Raw genomic sequence first — 20918 nt, 5'->3', positions numbered from 1 at the left:
TGTGACATTAGATTACAGGAGAGGATGATGGAGTGGGTACTGAACTGAATGGTCCACTGGAGGGAAAGGGGAGTCCCCAAGAGAGGATCAGACACTCCAAAGGCAAGGGCAGGGCTATTGATGGACAGGATGAGCAGTGACATGCTCCAGGAAGGTGTGCTTGGTGGCCACCCGGCATCCAGATGCAATCTGATGATGCTGGTGTGCTTGGTGGCCACCTGGTATCCAGATGCAATCTGATCATGCTGGGCTTTCTCAGGAGAAATCACACATCTAGTTATCTCCCTGACCAGCTGTCACCAACCCCAGCTGGAGTCTGTTTGAATGCTCACATGGTTCCTAGGACAGGGTCTCAGCTTTTGTGGTATTCGCAAGGAAGGGTCAGGCTGGCTTTGTCCACTCTTGTGTCTCCAGGCCACCTTCCTCACTCCCTTCTGTGATCCTGTCACACAATGCGCATTCAGTCCTGTCTATCCATGCTTTCACATTTATCCTTGTATTTCCTTGTATCTCCAACACCAAAAACTGGGCATTACAAGAATGGACAAGATTTCTTCCATGGGACCTTTGTGCACAATATGTATGCATATATCTTTGACCCTTCCTTCTTTGTCAGATCAGGGTCCACTTATGCCAGGTTATCTGTCAGCGTCCCAGGGGAGCTTATTTTGTGAACATTCCTGAGTAGGTCTCGTCTCTTCTTTGTGAGTCTTCCTTTAACAGTACCCACAGTAACTGTACTTTCACATTGCCCTCCAGATGTGAGTTTCTGAGATTGGTCTCTATAGACTGTAAAATTCATGGAGGCAGTGGCCATCATTTTTGAGGGAGTTGTTTCCCTTGTGTGCAGCACAAGGACTGGGAATTGTAGTCTTACTCAACAGTTCTAGGATGGCTGGCTGGCTGGCTGGCGGAGGATTTCAGGGAGGTAACTGAGAAATGAGTGATGCCTCAGGAGCATCTTGTAGGGCATGTGGACTTTCACTAGATAATGGAGCTGACCTTCAGGTAACCGAAAAGGAGCAGAAGCACGGGATGGAGTTTGTACCTATTTACGAGAAAAAGAGAAACAGAAATCTAGGAAAGCACAGAGGTCTGAGACTTGAGGGACTCGAGTTTTGGAAAGTGTGAAAGGTCAGAGTTGGTTCCTAACTTGAAAGGCACCGGGGAGCTATGGGAGTTGATTGAGGGCAAAGAGGTGCTCAGAACTTGTCTTTGAGACAGCTCAATGATGAGTAAACCAAAGGAGGTGGGAGAGAGGTGCTGGAGGCTGATACCCACCTCTCTGGGAGAAATTACAAGAGTTTTGTCAGACCTTTATAGCACATAAATGGGGCTGGATCAGAGAAGAGTCAGGATAACAGATGGGAAATTTTAAGAGCACAGATGACTGGAATGTGTGCTCCTAGGGCCAGTGCCTTTTTCATCTTTGTATCCCTGGTAGAAAAAGACATGACCCTTAGAAATTGTGGGAAGGAAATGAATTCAAAGACTGAAAATACTCAGACCATAAAAGGGAGATAAAATCATGCCCCCAAACTTATTGTATTTGGCTCACAAAATGTTCAGTTGGCAACATGTAAAAATTGAGAGACTTCTCATAAACATGTCACAGTTTAAAAGATTGATGTTTACAGGGCACCATGTCCCACCCATTGATTGAGCATAGGGACTTTGGGCAGCTCCCAGAACTCTCCCAGGTCTCCCAGGGAGGCTCATTCATGACCTGCCTAGATGCTAAGGACAGCTGACTTGGCCATTTGGCTCCAGAAGATGATCAACTCCCGTGACCTGCATGCCTGAAAGGAATGAGAATGTTCTACAGGAATTCATTCTCTCTCCCTCCCTATCTCCCTGCCCCTCCCCCACAACCTCTCTCAAACCAGATACCACAGGGATTTGGAATCTTAGCCTGGGACAAAGAAAAGGCTGAATGAAGTCTGATGCCAGCCAGGGAGGGAATCTGTCACCCAGAAAGATTACATACAAAGCAGACAAGTCAGCTTGACCAGGGGGAGACAGTGGTGATGACGCAATGATGGGCAGGTGCATACTTGGCTGGGGCTGCTTAGTTATGCACACTTCTTGTATCCTATTTAAGCCTAGGCCTCTTTCATGAGGCATAGTCTTTCATGAGGCAGGGGGTCACAAGATTTCTCTGTCCCTCTCCCATATGTGGCCAAATTAAACACATTTCCTTTTTATGTTTTTCACTATTAACTTGGCTTATTGGGGCTGGCTGGCTGAGCTTGACTTGTTAGGACTGTTAAGGGCACAGGCCTCAACCCTTAATTCTAGTAACATTTCTACTTTTAGGGTACCATGAAATATGAACACGTGTTTCCGTCAGGTATCTGAGAGCATGGGCGATGGAGAAGAAGTGGGAATCTAATTAGCACATCCACTCAAGTATTTCATTTGCATTTATTTCATCTCCTGGCAGTGCCAGCTCAGGGGCTTGGGGCTAAGCACACACTACAGAACCAGTGCTTTGGTGTAAATAATCAGATAAAGGTGTTGTGCGTGAGAACCTCATAAACCTTTTATTGATGTGTTTATCATGCCCAAAATGTTGTTTATTGAAGATTTAGATTCCACTTGAAAAAGGAGCAAACAAATGAGAATTGAGATTCAATCCTGCTCTCTGGAGGGATCCCATGTCCACGGGGGAAAAAGCACATCCTACAGCTACTTGATTAGATCCCTCAGAAATGCATTCTGGGAAATTTCTCCTAGGGCTCCCTTGAATGGCACCAGTGTGTATTCAACTGGTTGCAGTTGGGAAACAATAAATCCATTCTAAGACTTCTTAGAATACTTCTGGTTTTGAAACTACTGACCCTCAAGGATCTACCACCACTCAACCTAGAATATGCACTGCTTGCTGGCTGTTGCATCTGCCCCATAGGATAGCTTCAGTCTCCTGGTGGGATCCAATAGAATCTGCTGGCTGTGAGTAGGCAGCCCTTCAGGAGCGTTTGGACTTGCTGCAAGTGGGGCACAGGAGCTGACCCTTAGTGACGATGTATGCACGACCGCTCAGCAGCTGCTCACAGCCCTCACAGATGAAGTGCTTCCGATGCCAGGCCAGGTCTTCCACACGCTGGTAGTCTTCAGAGAAGATGATCTGGAAAGAGAGGCAGAAGGAATGCATGCTTGGGGTTCTGCCTCCAGATAGCGGCTATATGTAGAAGGTAAATTATGGGATTCTGGCTTATCCTGTCCCATTTGTGTTGTGACATTTAAAGGCCTCCACAAGGCAACGTGATGTAATCCGAGGCAGGTGGTGTGGTCATTGCTGAGGGTCATAGTTGTGTCTTAATTTTTCAGACAGGATAAAAAAAATACTCTGCTACAGGCAGGTTTTTATTTATCTATCTGTGAAGCTTTTTGAGCAAATCCAGAGACCAGTTGTTTTCTGCGTTGGGATTTCATAACTCACATGATCTTGGAAGACAATTAACAATGGAAAAGCAGCCAGTGGCCATTCTCTAAGAGCAAGAAATCAAGGGGTGGTCCCTTGGACTCAGAATAAAGTGACTCCCTAGGATGACTCCTGGGATTTCTGACTTTGGAGCACAACAGGACAGAAGCATGAGCTGTCACTTAGACATTTGCCAGCCTTATGACTTGGCAAATTATAGCATCTCTCTGTACCTCCACTTACCATAACCTGGCTTTTATTTTTTAACTCAAGTCTTCACACGTGCAGGACAGGCATTTTAGCAGCTGAGCTCTCTAGGTGGCCCTCCTACATCCAACCTCTGAAGTACTGGATTACAAATATGGGTCATCATTCTTAATTCAGGCCCATTTTGTAGATGAGAAAATAGAAGCCTAGCTCAATTTGCTCAAATGAAGAATACATCATCAGCAAAACCACACCTATTGGCTTTGTGGTTGTACTACATAGCATGGTCACTTGCTTGTTTACAAGAGACTCTCACCTCGTCACAGCCTGAGCAACGGGGCCTCAAGCTCTCGCAGTAGTGGCGGCCACACCAGGGTGCACCATCCTTCCAGAAGTAGATGAGGTCCACCAGTGGCTCTGAGCACTTGTTACACACAAAGCACGTGGGGTGCCACTGCTTGCTGTAGCCAGCCCTGTCAGCATAGACCACAGGGATGTCAGCGGGAGCCACTCCCTTGCAGAGCTCACAGACCTGGAAGGGATATGAAGGAGAGGGGCGTTTAATGTGTGGCTGAATCCCATTTCTACCCTCTCTACTCTCTGTATGACTTTGGAGAAGTCTCTATTCCTTAGTCTTGCCATGTGTAAAGGGGAGTAAGTGCATTGTCTATATATTGTGAGGACTAAATAAAGTGACTTCTCAATCCCTGTGATTCTCAAGTTGGTTAGCCTCACCACCCTTTGTGTTCTCCTAGTTCCTGAGCTCTTCACAAAGTTTTTGTTGATGTGGGAAATAGCAATTGATAGTCACCTTAAGAGAAACCAAACTGTGAGTATTGAAACTACTTCTTCCCTCATAATGATAGGTATGAACCTATGTGGCATGTTAGCATTATGTGTTTTATGCCCGAAAACAATTTTATTTTTAAACAAAAAATATAGTGAGAAAAATTGAAGACATTGTATTACAAACTCCCTCATGCCAGCTGGATTCTCTTAGCTACTTCCATGTTTGTATTTTGCCTTGTGCTAATTTGGTGGAAATCTGTGGAGGAATTCTGGCCTCACTCTGATAAGTTGGACTAGGAAGGGAGGAGTATTTTAATAGCCCTTCAAGAAAACAGGATATGCGTCTTTGACTCTACATAAAAACCCAGTAAGTGACAGTTTCTCAGAAGTTAGTCATGGGCTTGAGATGGTTCACTGGGTAAGGGTGATCACTGCCAAGCCTGATGACCTGAGTTTGACCCCTACGACCGACACAGTGGACAGAAAGAACTGACTCTAGCAAATTGTCCTCCAAACTCCAAGGTGTCCTGGGGGCACTTGTGTGTCCCTTTAAAAATATGAACAACAACAACAAAAAGTCCACATTTAGTATTGGGTCAGAGGAATCCTTCTTTTTGCTCAACTTTAAATAGAGTTCTTGCCTTGCATTGTCTTCTGACCAGCCTTTTATTCTTGGATCCTCTAAGATTCACAGGAAAGAAAGCAGAGAATTCTCACATGCCATGTTCTGCTTTCTCTGTTATTAATGGCTTGATTTTGTCAATGAGCTAGTAGTAACAAGCCATTAAGAAACTTCATTTAGGTATCCTCAGATTTCATGTGGCCTCCTTTCTCTATTTTGGTACACACCCAAGACACTATACTTAGTCCTCTGCTTTTTCAGGCTCCTCCTTGGGGGAAGGTTTGCTTTTGCTTTTGTTTTTGTTTTGCATCTATTTGGGGGAGAGATGGTCAGATATTTGGTAAAATGTATGCCAATTAGGGTAATTCTGAGATGAGGACCCCAGAGGCCATTGCGGCTCCCTTACCTGCTACTAGGGACCTTTGCTGTCACTATGCTTCCTAAGGAGAAGTGTTGACTTTGGTTGAATAAGGCTGTTGGCCTTGACCCCTGGCTGAGACTTGCTTGTCAGGCTTCTCCACAGCGAAGGTTTCCTCCTCTTTCCATACTGAGCTCTCCACTTTCTCAGGGTTCAAGTAACTACATTGATAGCTTCCCCTAGAGGTATTTTGAGAACTACTGGTTCACAGAGCTCCTGGATTTATGAGTGTTGCACAGCATTCTTCTTACGCATCCATCCATCTATCCAGCAACATATCTATTTGTCTATTTGCTCACCCACCTACCAAACCACATACCTACCCACCCATCTATCCATCCATTTATCAATCCACCCTCCTATCTATCCATCCATCTCTCCTTTTATATATCCTTCTGTTTCATATTTGTTAATTTCTCTCTTTTTTTTTTTTTTTTTCATCCTCTCAGGAGTGGGAATTTGACAGTCTTACAACATAAACTCTCTTGAGCCATTTTGAATCCTCTTCGGCTTCTCAAAGCCCCAGGATGAAGAAGGCTCTCACGCCCTTAGGGCACATTTGTACCCCACAGTGTGCTTGGGCGGTTGTGCCCATTGTGCTAACCTCACATACCCTAGCAGTCGGTCATTTCTATGCTAGGGTAACTGTTGTTTTCCCTTCTAGAGAACCACGCCTCCGAGTGAGTTGGCGACTTGTTCAGTGATACACACTTTCAGAAGACAAAACTAGAGTGAGAACATAACCCAAGCTGCCTCTAAAGCCCAGGCTTTTACATCCGGGGTCAGGGGTCAGCAAACAACTGCCTGGGGCTGCTCCAAGATAGCAAATGTTTTATCCTAAAAACAAAATAAAACAAAACAAAACAAAACCTCAATCTTTCTCATTAGCATACATAGATTTTTAAAAAAAGAACTGTGCTTAATAACTACATTTTCAATTGCATGAGTAAAAATGTCATGGAGATTTGTTTTCTCCTTTGTTATGTAAAATGCTCACAGGGTGCTATAAATTTTGGCTGTTGGCTCAGGATACCGGAACCGGTTACCATCTGAGCCTCCAATGTTTGCTGACCTTGGTCTTTCCTTTGGATGTTAATTTTAGCTTATTAAGTACTGCCAGCCTACCTTCCAAATATTTGCATTTTGCTATGTTTAGATGGGGAGGTATATATTAAAAGTCTGCCATAGGGACTTACGGCTCAGCCAATAAGAATGCTTACTGATCTTTCAGAGGGCGCAGCAAGTGTGGTTGCCAGGATCCTGGTCAGTTGGCTCCAATAATTGCCAGTTACTCCAGCTCCAGGAGACCTGATGTGCACAAGCGGACGCGCGCACGCGCGCGCGCGCGCGCGTGCACACACACACACACACACACACCCTTTTTTTTTTAAAGTCTACAATCCAAGGCTATGTACAGAGAAATTTTGTTTTGAAAAAACCAAACAAAACCAAAAACAACCCCTCCCCCCAAGTCATTTGGAACTAGAATATTCCCTACAGGCTCTATATTAATGGCTTGGTTCTCAGCCTGTGGCATTACTGATGAAAGGTAGGGCCTGGTAAGAGGAAGCAAGGTCGTGGTGGTGTGGTCTTGAAGGGGATGGTGGGATGGGTGCTCATCTCTCTCTCTCTCTCTCTCTCTTGCTCTCTCTCTCTCTCTCTGCTCTCTGGTCACCATGTGGTGAGCAGTTTTGTTCCATTACACACATTCCATGATTCATCACCTGAGGTGACAAGGGCAGTCACCATAGGGAGAAGCCCGGGAAATTGTGGTCTCAATAAACCTTCTTTTGTTATTAAGTTGATTCTCCCAAGTATTTGTTACAGTAACAGAAAGCTGAATAAGGTGAACACTATTCCTATCTTACATCTCTTAGCGATCTTAATATACTCTTGTACACTGAAGAGGAAATAAAAATTAAAATGATGACAATTAGGATAAGGAAACTAGATGAAGAGACTCCATGAAACACAGCTAGCTGGAGCGCCATAGGTGCTGAGTTCGTGTCTAGACATGGCAGGCATTTGGTCATCTGGATAGATGTGAACTGCATCCTTCCTGCCTGATAATGGACCTTAGGACATTCTAGTTTCTCCGCTTTGCTTCCCCTACTTGGGAATGAAACCCCCACTCCACTCCCAACCCCCCAGTCAACTGAAAACTCTATACCTTTCCCCATGACTGAGTACTACCAGCCTGGGACTCATCAGAGGGCCACAAGCATAAGTGACAGTCAGCTCTATTCCTGCACACTGCCCTGCCCCCTTAGCTCACCCAGGCATTGTAAACCACGTGGCCAGGGCTATTGGAGCACACAGCAAGTTTTCTGTCTGGCTTCTAAGTTTTGTGGAATGAAATTTCCAGTCTTTTCCTCCCACACAGAAGAAACTTACTGTTGGCCTTCCACATCCTAGATTCCCAGATGTGGCTTAACATGGAAGGAGAGGACAGGGGTGGAGAAATGCTGGCAAGCACCTACAGAGTGACACAAGGAATGGAGCAGAGGGTGTGAGGCTTTTAAGAAAGGCAGCCTGGGTGGGTGCTCAAGGGTGACCCTGGACTCATGTGGTGGATGGAGATTGTTCTGGAGGTAGGAAGGAACCATTGTGGGTCCTTGAGGCCAGGGGTGTGGTGATGTGAACTAAGCTGTGGGGCAATAACCAGGATGGCAAGGAGGAAGGAAAAGATGAGTTTCGCAGACTTTGTTGTCAGTATGCCCCTCTGTCTAAGAGTGTTGTGTCAGGTCCCTGCCTGAGGAGTATGCTTTCCCCATGGTTCTTTTGGTGACAGTTACTACCTGTCCCTAGCTCTTTTTGGCAAACAGTGTCATTGTTGGTTTGTAAAAATGTAGTGTAATGAACTCCTTCAACATGTCTCAGCACCCTGTTTTCTCTTCCTGCCTCTGGGTGACCTCCTTCACTCTTCTTCCTCTTCCTTCTGCCATGTTGGTCATCTCAAAGGCTGAGGGCTCTGGGCTTGTCCTGGGCCTGTCAGCCTCATGGCCTCTCAGCCACCAGGAACAGGTGGGCAATGAATGATCAGACCCTATGTCTACCTGGGTTCTGTAATCCTGGCACTTTCCACCGCCGCCCTTGGTGAAGCTCGCAGCTTCTCAACTGCCCAGGCCGAGCTTTGGAGTCAGGCTGCCTGCATGATTGCTGTGACCTTAGGCAAGCTAACCTCTTTACGTCTCAGTTTTATCATTTGTCAAACAGGGACATTCTTAGTAGTAACAGCATTTTGGGGTTATTTTAGGTTATTGTATGTGTTCAGCTTTTGCAGGGCTCATTTTGACCCTTTCCTGCATAGGTTAGAAAGCTGAGGCTCAGGAGGATTAAATCACTCCCTTAAGTTGACCATGTCATGCTGACATCAGGGTTGGAGCTGGCTTTCCATTGCTAGAAGGCTGTACCATGTAGACTGGCCAATGGGGCTCCTCCCATGCTCTGCATTTCCGATGCCCACTCTCTCCAGCTGAGCCAGGCCAGAACATCAGTTGACTTCCACCAGTCTGACCATCTTTTGCCACTGCACCATGCCCAGTGACTCTCAGCTCTGGGCTTGTGACCGCTGCTCTTCTCTAGCCCTGCCCACTTGGAGACCCTTGTTCTCTGCCTGAGGTCTGCTGGAGGGCTTGTAGCAACGCATTCTCTTATTCTCCTTCCCTAGTGCATTGGATTCAGCAGGCCAGGAACTTGCAAGGTCTAAGGAGAGACGAGTACTGTTAGGTGTCTCACTTTGAGAAACAGTCCTGTGGACTACTAAATCCTGACACATGAGCTTCGTGCAAAGTCTGCCCATGGCTCAGGAACTACAAAGGCTAATTTGAATTTATAGAGTGTTTGTTTTAACACTTTCCAAGGAAGCCCAATGTGGCCGTTCTTGGACTTATTGGTAAAGGAGTTGGACTAGGCAGGCAGAGTTTCCTTGGGACTAAGGAGGTCCCAAGGCATTTCGAAGGTCATTTATCTTGAGCATATCAGCAGATTTTGCTTTGTTCCCAAGTGTCTAAGCTCATCTTGCTCCTAAGAGTGTCCCCAGTATCTGCCAGAGAACCTTGCTTCCCCGCACTTTCCCCTGGGGAGAGGGAATTAGGACCAAACCTTTCAGAGTTTTTTCTCCATGGCCATGACTTTCTATGACCCCCCCACACATAGATAAGATGCTTAGTTAAATAGTCAAAAGCAGTGCTTTATGTTTATAATCCCAGTACCCAGGAGACAGAGGCAGGAGGGGCCCCACAACATGCTAGCAGCCAGGGCAACAGAACACGTAAATGAATAGGAGGGAATACCACAGTCACAATGAGTGACTTTGAGTATCTTGTGCTTGGGCCTAGGCAGTACTTAAACATTTGTTTTGAGAAGGACAACCCTCTGTGGGACTATGCGTTCCCAGCTTTGGGATGTGTTCAGATTGCATTGGCATAGTCTTTGGGTACTCTTCCAATGGGCATGGCATTGAATTCCGTTTCTCTTGAGAAATCCTGTCCCAGTCTGGTGGGACAGAATGTGTAGAATGCCACCCTATGGAACAAAGCAGGAGGGTGCTCCTCTGCCGATGACAGGGGTTAGGTGCCATCAGAAGTGGAAAACGTAAGTTGCCATGTGCCCAGCATTGCCAACCCTCATCTTGCTGACTCGGCAACACTATTTAGTAGAGTCTTCGTGTCCACTCTTACAACAGTGTGGCTGACAAGCAGCTGTGCCTTGCTGCCCTGCCCAGAGCCATGAAGGAGAGCAGTACCCAAGGCTAGTCCAGGAAAATATCAAACTCCAGCACCTAGTGTCTCCCAAATCCTTATCATCCCCCCCCCCTTTTTTTACAACAGTGTAAATCTGAACACTCTTAAGCAGAGCTGTCATAAGTTAAGGCTCATGTATTTAGCTTTACTCAGACTCTAAGACACACCCTTGGGGACTCCTGAGAAGAAAGAAGCTAGAGCATCCAGAAGTTTCCATACCAAGGTGATCATCACATGGAGAAAGCAGCAGAGGAGTCCCTCTTCTGACTAACCAGCTGTGTGTCTCCCTCCCCTCTCCCCCGGTCCAGGGTAAACACAAGCTCAGGCCCCTGTCAACGAAAAGCTGAGTGGACAGAGGTGAGATATCTATATGAAGCTCTGGTCAAGTGACTGATCCAAGAACAAAAGGGACCTTCTTGACACAAGCCGCTTGGCCAGGATGGCTTCCTCCACAGCTTAACGAAATAACTACACTGAACAGGGACACCTAGAATCACATGGCTGCAGCATGACACAAAGTGTTTTAGGCCACAGCAGGTTCAGGGCAGTGGCCAAGGGGCATGTGGCTGTAGAACTGTATCTAAGGATTGAGGTTCACAGGGACCCATGGGCACAAAAAGGCCTCTGTAGCTACAGTAATCTCTGTCTTGTGCTTGCCAGAAGCACATCCCAATCACACTGTTTTTCTCCTGGAAGGCTCTTATCCAAAGGTCTTCCCAGTCTAAATCCAGAGTGCCTCATGAAAATCTCACCATTACACTCCAGTAAATATTAATACAAGGCCTCAAATTTAGGCACTGGCTTCGCTCCAATGCAAACACTCAACAATTTATTTATAAACACCATCTCCCATGTCCTCTTATGGTACATAGTCCCCATCTTTACTTCTCAGCCTTGTGTCCCACAGAAGTCCCCCTCCTCCCCATTTTCTGGCCAGGCATCATTTCAGAGTTCTGTTTTCTTACACACTAGTCTTCCTGAGGCCCCAGAGGGTACCGAAGGAGAATATTGGCTACATAGTGGTTAGGGTCCCAGGCCTGCAATGGGGTGAGCACTATGGCTTCATCTTGAGGGACACACAATGGAAACTAGGGCTTTTTCAAACCTCAGTAACAGGAATGGTCCTTGGCTTACAGGGAACTCATCATCCATGGTGGCCACTATTGCTAACAGCCCTTTTACTAATGTGTCTTTTTGGAGCAGGTTGTAACTATGGGATCTTAGCCATGGAAGCTAGCCATCAGGTGTTTCTAACTGGATCTCCCTTGCTTGCTCAGTACTGAGAGGGCATGAAGCACATGGCTACTCTCATGAGAGAAACAGTAGGCTGCATTTATTCTCAGATGTATCTTTGATCACTGGGAGCTCAAGGACCAGCTTTGTACAGAAAGCAAGCTGCCCGACACACAGCTGAGCCAGTAGAAGTGTTCAGTATGTTTTCTGTTGCAGGGTCCCTGCACAATGTCTAGACCCAGGGACATGGGAGAGCTGCAATATCACATGCTGCTATACACTCTATGTGGATGCAGAGACACAAAAGGGTTAAAGAGATGGATCAGCACTTGAAAACACTTGCTGCTCCTGTAGAAGAGTTCAGTTCCCAGCACCCACATGTCAGCTTACAACCATATGTTACTATAGTTACAGGGCATCTGATATCTTTTTCTGGCCTTGACAGGCACTAGACACAGACATAATGCACACACACACACACACACACACACACACACACACACACACACGCAGGTGAACACTCATATATATACAAGTTTAAAAATAAAACATTTTTTAAATGGGAAAGAATACACACACACACACATACACACACACACACACACACACACACACACACACACACACACTGATTTATAGGCTAATTGTTGGAATTAGTTAAAATGACCTGGGAATTTTCTGGCATGGTACCTGACATAACAGGTAAAGAATGGCAGCTCACAACATTGTCACCTCATAAGCATCATCACATTATCACCAAGATCATCACTATTGTCATCATTACCATCATTAGGACCATCACTGACACCATGATCAACATAGTTATCACTAGGACCATTACCACCATTCCCATCATCACCAGAACCATTATCATCATCTACATGATCACCGTGATCATCACCATCACCATCATCTACATCGTTACTGTGACCATCCCCATCAGCAGCAGCAACACCATCATTAACACCAACATCACAGTCAACATCACTGCTTAGCCTATAAAAACAAAAGCAAAAGAAAAGGCAAACCGCAGATCACTAGAAAAAAAGCTGAAGATAGCTTTTCTTGCTCAGAGGTCTGCAAACTACATTTCTCCATGGATTCACTCCAGTCTACCCTCTGTTTTTGTAAATAAAGTTTTATTGGCTCACAGCCAATAGATAGTGCCTATAGCAGCATGATACAGGCGCTGAGTTGAGTAAAGGTAGCAGGGCCTGCCAATATATCTATCATCTGTCTATCTATCTATCTATCTATCTATCTATCTATCTATCTATCTATGTCATTTTACTGAAAATAGCTTGCCACTGGCTATTTTAGCCAATGGAGTATTAGGCAGCCCACTCAAAAGAAGGAAGAAAAATGACTGTAAAAGTCACATAGCCACATGGAAAAGGATTTATAGTATAAAAAATAGGATAAAGGGATTTTTCTTTGGAAGAATGACCTTTTTGAATGTCATTAAAATATCCTGACTGTGAAGGAAAGAGGCAGAGGCTGAAGAGCCTGGCCACCATGATGACTTTGAGGGCTGCTCCTAAGTTCCCACCCATGGGTACCTGGGTGAGAGAGGGTGAAGGGCTAGCTTGGGTTGCTGGTTCCTCACTGCTCTCTCCACCTTTACTCCAGCTCAGAAAGAAGGGGTCCCCAACTAGGGCTGGCAGGAAAGGCAGCCTGTAAAGTCCACAAGCCAAACATCTGCTCCGGCAAAAACTTGGAAGTCCCTTGCCCACAAATATGTCCCTTCTGGGCTGGGCCTCAGCCTGAGCTGCCAGGGGCTGTAAGTTTCCATCAGAGAGGCCGTCCTATGGAGGAGGGTGGTGTCCAAGGCCGCTGTGCTCCCCTTTGCATTTTTGTGGGGATGTGGGGGGGGGGGCGGGAAACGAGTTGGACTACTTCTGGCATCCCACTGGGTATCTTGGGATCTTATGAATGTATTCTCAAGACTGTAGGGAGCCTCCACTAGTCTTCATTGGTTCTGTTGCGCACTGTTTAGGGGTGACCGGAGGAAGGGGCAAGGTGATGGTGGGAGCAGGGGGGCTGTTGCTAGGAATGACCAGGGGTTACAGTGGAGAGTACATTTTATGCTCTGTTCTGGCATTCCGTCTCCTTTCTTAAGTTTCAAGTGTGGGGTGGTGGAAAGGCGGAAATGCCTGGGCACAGTGACATGCCTGGGAACCCTGTATATTCAATTTCCAAGCGAACATCCACTGTGCTCTCCAAATGCAGGGAAACTGCCTGAGAAACTGTCAGGAGTCAGAGCATACAGGCTGCGGCCCGCATAGTGCAGGCATTTGTAAATCCTACGCAGGAGAGAGAAATGGGGGCTGAGGCCTTGGAGAATGAGTGAGGGGCTTTGAGCAGACTGCTAGGATAGAACCCAAGTTGCTGGAGTTCACAATTCCTTGGCAAAAGCCCTGAGATGCTCCTTAGACTCATGAGGACAGACTACGGCTAGAGTAGGATGTCTTGATCTTACCAGCACACAGAGAAAAGGGTCTTATTCTCCAGGGAAGTCAAATGCTGTGGCTCATTCCAGATATTAGCACAAATATATATATATATATTCCTTTCTAGAGGCTCCTCTCAGGATTGCTCACACTACACGTTAGTGATGACAAAACCTGGGATTCGTCAGCCTACCACTACTTAGCAGACCACTATAACTGTGTACTAGGCTCCTCATTTGAGAAATTTGTCTGATGACCTCAAGCCATCTCATGGTCATCACAAAGATTTAAGACATTTAATTGGCCTTGGTGATTTGAAAAGCCAGTTCCCCCAACCCCCTAGGAGTGACATCAGAGGAGACTGGAGTGTTTCTACCTTGGGACTTTCTTATGGGGAGGCCTTATTGAATGCTCCGTGGCTGAGGGTGTTTCCACCATGCTTTTGTCTCCCACTGTAAGTACAATGATAGTGATTTTAGATCGGCTCTGAGGTTGGGGGAGACAGCCACACCTCTTAGTTCACTGTCCAAGTAGACAGATACACTTTTGCTGATTTAGGTCAACATGCCCTGTTGGCATGTCTGTCTGACATATCAGGCTTTGAAAGCTAAGCCTGGGGTCTGGATCTGTGAACTGAACTCATTCTCATTGGAGAAAAGCTGCAGCCATTGGGTAGGTGGGGCTCAGGCAGAGCTGCGTCCTGCATCCTGGTTGAGATCCAGTAGTGGGATTTCCATGATTTGCAGCCCCTTGGAGAGAGTTTCTCAGAGGCAGTTTAGAAAGGGCTCTGGCATGACACTCCTCTGTGAGAGTGGCGTGTTCAGGGTAGGGAGAACTCAGCTGCCAAAGGCCATTGCTGCTATACTGATGTTTTAAAGGAAGGGCATGGCCTAGCTTAAGAAGCCTTTGAGGACAGTGAATGAGTATAGTAGCACACAGTGTTGCATGATGGGAGATCTTGGGTAGCAGAGGGACATGATGCAGTGTCAAGGGCTGAAGTAAGTGGTAGGAGGATAAAAAACAGTGTTAGATTCTATGCTTGTATTTTTAGAACACAATGCAAGGAACTCTGAAAGCACTGGATGGCGTTTTTAAAAGCAAGGTTCTTTTAAATCCATCCATCCATCCATCCATCCACCTACCCACCCACCCATGCACACATCCATCCATCCATCCATGCATGCAGAGAGTGGCTCAGGACCACCCTCAGCAGCAAGGCTTCTGGGGACACAGCTTTTGCCCTGCTGTGCTGCTGAATTGCCTTCTCTGGGATTCTTTCTCCTGCTTTGAGGAGACAGAGAACACAGGTGCTTTCTTCTGGAACAAAGAGCAAGCAGATACTTTATCCTTGGATACTATTATGGAAATGAAATCTTGGACAGACTATTTACTGTGTGTACACCTGAGAGTCCACACCTCACCAGGTAACTGTGAGAATACAAAGAGACCTGACAGTCTGAGGAAAGCTTTGTACTTAAGCAATGTGGAAAAGGAATGCCACTGTCTTCTTAGGCAACATAATATTCAGATTGTTCCTTATCTTCCAGAGGACAGCATAGTTGAACGTTAATTTACTTGTGGATCATGTGTGTTGAGCACCAACCGTTTATATCCAAGATACCCACTATAGATGCAGAGATGAACAAGCACTCAGAATCTATAGAGAGTGACAGGTGTGACCCCACTAATGACACAGTGAGAGACTGAGTTAAAATTGTGTTTAGGGCAGGGCAGAGAACTACATCTTTCACAGGCATGAGACAAATTCATTTTAATAGCTTCCTCCTCATTCCTGACTGTGGAATATGCTGCTTACTGACCAATGTTATTACTTAAATGCTTCCAAAGTGTCACAAATATTCCCCAGAGTTAAGTACAGGCAAGGACCCAGAATCTCAGGGCATCTTTGCTCCAGTCTATGTTGAACAAATATGTGGGCTCAGTCAAGGACAAGATACATTCTCAGAACAGCATCTCTCCCTTGGGAATGATAATTTGGAGAAGTCACAATGACATCAAGAGATTCTCTTCCAAGTTAGAATTCTTTAAAACTCACTCTTCAAGCACAGACAACTATTAAAGGTTGGAGACTGGGCAGGATTGGGGTGGTGTGCTAGTAGCTACTATGGTAACTAGATTTAGTTTCTCTTTAAAGTCTTTCAAACATATATCTACAAAAAAGTCTCACTGTTAAATAATAGTAATAACAATAATAACAACAACAATAACAATACCCCAAAATCTTGGAATTCTCGGCTAAAAGAGAAAACTGTGGCTCTTTAGATGGCAATCCCAAATTGGGCCAAGGCAGAATGAGAGTGGAGCTGAGAGGTATTTATGGAACCCAGAGTCAGGAAGGACAGGGTAAGCAGGCTCTTGGCCTGTCTTTCTATGGGTTTCTTGGCTTACTAGAGACTGCCAGCCTCTTCCTTGCAAGACACACGTCAGAGCCATGATAGCTAATCTTGCTTGTTCAATTGGCTGGATTGAGGATTGTCCAGGGGATTAATAAAATTCTCCTCTGGGGGTGTTTGTGAGGTCACTTCTAAAGACTATTGCATCATGCAATCCTTGACCTAATAAATATGATGGCATTGTTGGTAGATGACAAAAGGTAAGCGATAAGGCCTAGCTAGATTTGGGAAGGTCACTGGGGACCTGTCCCTAGAGGCAATATCTTGCCTTGGCTCCTTTTTCTATTCCTTTTCTCCACTTTCTGTCTACTGGATGCTTCCCACCCACCCATGTGATCCCTCTCTTGTGACATACTGCTCAAGCATAGTGCCAAGAGACTATTGACTAAGTGCTAAAAGCACAAGGCAAATAGAACCTTCCTCTCATAAGTTGCTTATGTCAGACCACAGTGGCAGGACCTAGAAAACAAAGGGATCCTTGTTAAGTAGCAGCCAAAGAGGCCACCTGGCTGAAGGGTAACGAAAAGACCCTCCCAGTAGAAACATAGTGACCACCAGCCCAATGGTTCTAGACTTGGCCTGTGGAACAGCTTAAGGCAAATCCACTCATGAGAATTTCACCTCTGAAACAATGGCTTCTCTTCTGTGTTTTCTCAACATGGCCCCAGGTATGTGCATCTTCCACACAGTTGCTAGGGAAAATTGGCAGCCACACAGCTGGAACCATGCCCAACTCTGACCCACAGCTTTTTCCCTTTAGATCAAATCCTCAGCCCAAAGTTCCCACTAATAGAGGACTGTGACCTCTCCTTGCTTGACTTCGTGGAACCCAAGAGACGATCCCATGACAGATGCACGAATAGTATGAAACTCATCTGGCCTCTCTAGGCTCATGTCATCCACTCCCCAAGCTTGTCATACCATCATCACATGGGGCAGTTATTACTATGCCAGTTGTACTTTGTTTGTTTGAACTTAGGCCATTTTTCCCCAAATGCTCATTCTTTAAGGAGGTATGAGGCTCAGTCTACAGCTTGGGTGGTCCTGAGTTATTTCTCACATGTCAGGTTGAACCTTATATTTTCAGAGCATATCCTTATCCCAAGGGAGGCTAGATGCCCTTTTCCTAAGCTGTGGCCATTTGTTCATCTGTGGCAATCTCCAGAAGCAGTGATTCTCAACCTTCTTAATGCTGCAGCCCTTTAAGATAGTTCCTCATGTGTGGTGACCCCCAACCATAAACTTATTTTTGTTGTTACTTTATAACTATAATTTTACTACTGTTGTGAATTTTAATCTCAATATTTTTTGGAGATAGAGGTTTGCCAAAGGGATTATGACCCACATGTTGAGAACCACTGTTCTAGGCTATTATCCTTTCCAGGGCAGGACCCTGGTGTTATTTTCCTTCAGTGATGTCTGACACAGAGGAACACATATCTGCCTCCTTCTCTGAACATGAATAAAGATATGACTAAGAGGACAGTATGGCAAGATTGGACGCTGACAGCATAGTCCTGGCCTGGGCAGCTTCAGCCAGATCAGAGAGACAAGGGACACTCACATATTCCACTTCCTTGGATGGGTCACCCAGACTGCCATTGGTGGTGGGGGCAGTGGTCTCTGTGCCCTCTGGCTTTTCCTGTGTCTTGCCTTCCTCTTTGGGTAAGCCTCCCTGCCCTGGGAGGGCTACCTCGCCGACCCCAAGGGCCTCGCTCTTGTACTGCTTGACGAATTCTTCCATTGCTTTCAGCTCACTCTCTGCAAGTCCGCGGCACCGAGAGGGGTCCTGGTCATAGATAGGGAGCTGATGCATGAGCTGGCGTCGGCGGTAGAGGGCGCCCTCAGTACCTGTAACAGGCTGCTTCTCCTTGGGGATCAGCTCCATGTACTGCAGGCCCTACAGGGGGATGGGGTGGAAGAAACAATGTCACATGGCTATAGTTCATGGTCACAGAAGCCAAGACACAATCCACTTAGAACAAACTATGGTGATCCTCCACTTTTACCAGAGAGTGAAACATAAATACTTTCTCCCTCTGTCTCTCCTTCCATTCCTTCCACCTCCCCCTGCCCGCCGTGTGTGTTTACATGTGTGTACATACATGCAGAGGCCAGAGCCAACCTGAGCTGTTGTTGTTCCTCAAATGCCATTTTCCTAGTTAGTGTCAGCTAACATGACACAGCCTAGAATCATCCCCCCAAAGAGTCAATTGAAGAACTGTCTCTATCAGGTTAGTCTGTGGGCATTGAGGGCCTGTGTTAACTGTTAATTGATGTTGAGGGCCCAGCCCACTGTGGGAAGTGCCTTGGGCAAGTACCTGAGTAAGCTATCGAGCAATGCGCAATGCGCCTCCACAGGTTCTGCTTTGAATTCACACTTAAGTTCCGGCCTTAACTTTCCTTAATTATGGACTGTGAGCTGGAAGTGTAAGCTAAACAGACAAACAATCCCCCCAAACAAAACACCCAACCCCCCCAAAATCCTTTCCTTCTCTGAATTGCTCTTGATTAAAGTGTTTTATCACAGCTACAGAAAGTAAACTATTACTATTTACTTTTTGTTTGAGACAAGGTTTCTCTTTGGCCTTGGGCTCACCACCTAGGCTAGATTGGCTGGCCACCAAACAAGCCCCAGGGATTCACTTGTCTCCGCCTTTCCAGAACTGGGGTCCCATGTGCCACTATGCCCTCTTTATAAAATAATGGGTTCTGGGGGGATTGATCCCAAGCTCTTATGCTTGCTAGTTATGTGCTTTAGTTAGACAACTATTGCCCCAGCACTATAATTTTCAGCTTTAGTTTTTCTTTTACAAGCCGACAAAGCAATACCTGTCCCTTGTCTCAAGTAAGAATACATAAATGGGATCAAGAATGCAAAGGAGAAATGCATGCCCTGTAGCTTGTATATGCTGAGATGGTTCTGTATCTTTCACTTGGTGCTAGAACTGTGGATATGTGACGGTGTCTCAGTGCATCAAGCTGTAGGTCCAAGGGATACCTGCTCTGTACAATGCTGTCTTGTGACTAACACATTTCAAGATGTAAGCAAACCAGCATACACACCGGGCAGGTGCTCTGCCACTGTGCTACCAACTTTGACAGGTGAGAAAGAAACATTGACTCACACACCTGCCAGTTGGCTCTCCATTTGCTCATTGACTTGGCATGACAGTGCTGGCTGATGACTGTGTCAGTCTGCTGTTCATTCGCATGCGCTACGGTGATTTTCACTTTGTGATGACATTAGGAAGGGACAGGGTATCTATTTACTCATTTCATTTTCTGTCAGAATGGAAATGAACTTCAATTTGCTGTTTTCTGAGGTAAAGTGATGGCGATGGCAGATGAGATGGTTAATATCCACTGTCAGCTTGAGTGGCTTTAGAATCACCAGGGAAACACAGTTCGACGCATGTCTGTGAGAATGTTTCTAGGACGGTTTAACTGGGGAAGGAAGATCCACCCTGAATGTGGGTGGCAGCACCTCATGGGTGGTATGAGTCTCACAGTGAATAAAAAAACGTCAGCACCCCTCTCTGCTTTGCGAGTGACTGCACATACAATTTTGTGACCAGACACCTGGAGTTCCTACTGCTATCTGCTTCTCATTATGAGGGGCGGTTCCCTGAAACTAGGAGATGTAAGAAATCCTTTCTCTTAAATTGTGTTTGGCAGGTATTTTTGTTACAACAACAAGAAAAATAAGGAAAGTAAGTGTGCCTGCGGCACCAAAGCAAAGCCACTCCATTAAAGCTCTTCTCTGTTGTTACTTGTTGGGCAGTAACCAGATGATAAAACTGTTATGGAATTACAGCAACAGGAAGGCAAAGAGGCTGACCTCACTTGACCTGGGCCAGCATGGGGCTGTCTTCTCTCTGGTCCTACAGTCTACGTGCCTTATTGTGACCTCTGCTGATGGAGATGCTCACCAGGGAAAAGGCCTGGTTGTATCTTCTTTACAAAGAAGGTTTGGCCAACTTAGTGTGTGTGTGTGTGTGTGTGTGTGTGTGTGTGTGTGTGTGTGTGTGTGTGTGTGCGTGCATGTACACACGCGCGTGTGTGCACATGTGTGTGTGTGTGTGTATACTCATGTGTGTGAGTGTGTTTATCTTCCAATGCAACCAGTGAAAGTTCTGGATTTAGCCTGTCTTAGACTGAAACTTGGCCCTGGGTGTGCTAGCTGTTTAACTGCAGTCACCTTCACATCCTTTCTCTTCATGTTTCTCAGATGCAAAAGTGAGTAGCACACAAGCCCAGCAGGCTGTGGGGTCCAGGAACAGGCCTACACTGCCTACACCATGGTGCTCATCGCGTTCCTTCCCCTTGCTTTCCTCTCTGTGACTTCTCCTTTGGAAATGCACCTATACTTATCTGCCAAGTTTGTTAACTGACCCTGTGTATGATAAGCCTTTGGAAAAGTCACTAAAATGTCGATACCCCAAGCACATGTCCTCAGCTCATCAGGACAGATGTGCATGCTGTGGGTGAATCCTAGTCACTGAGGCCAAGAGTTAGTCTAAGACCTGACACTACTGTTACAGTGTGAATACAGAATGTCTCCTATGGCTCATGTGCCCCAAAACTGGGTTCTCTGTTGGTGGTATTATTTTGGG

General features: G+C 46.0%; 1 protein-coding gene across 1 annotated transcript in view; it reads right to left on the bottom strand.

Moving 5' to 3' along the window:
• Positions 1–2428: 2428 nt before the first annotated feature.
• Lmcd1 (LIM and cysteine rich domains 1) overlaps positions 2429–20918 on the bottom strand; it is a 61877-nt gene continuing 43387 nt past the window's right edge. The window contains exons 4-6 of the mRNA XM_051155027.1: positions 17867–18202; positions 3948–4163; positions 2429–3127 (exon numbers count right to left, since the gene is read on the bottom strand). Coding sequence (XP_051010984.1) covers positions 2969–3127; positions 3948–4163; positions 17867–18202 — 711 coding nt within the window. The 3' untranslated portion in view covers positions 2429–2968. The remainder of the gene's footprint in view (positions 3128–3947; positions 4164–17866; positions 18203–20918) is intronic.

The sequence above is a fragment of the Acomys russatus genome, chromosome 13 (assembly GCF_903995435.1).
Source record: "Acomys russatus chromosome 13, mAcoRus1.1, whole genome shotgun sequence".
NCBI lineage: Eukaryota > Metazoa > Chordata > Mammalia > Rodentia > Muridae > Acomys > Acomys russatus.
This window is presented reverse-complemented; position numbering and strand designations above follow the sequence as displayed.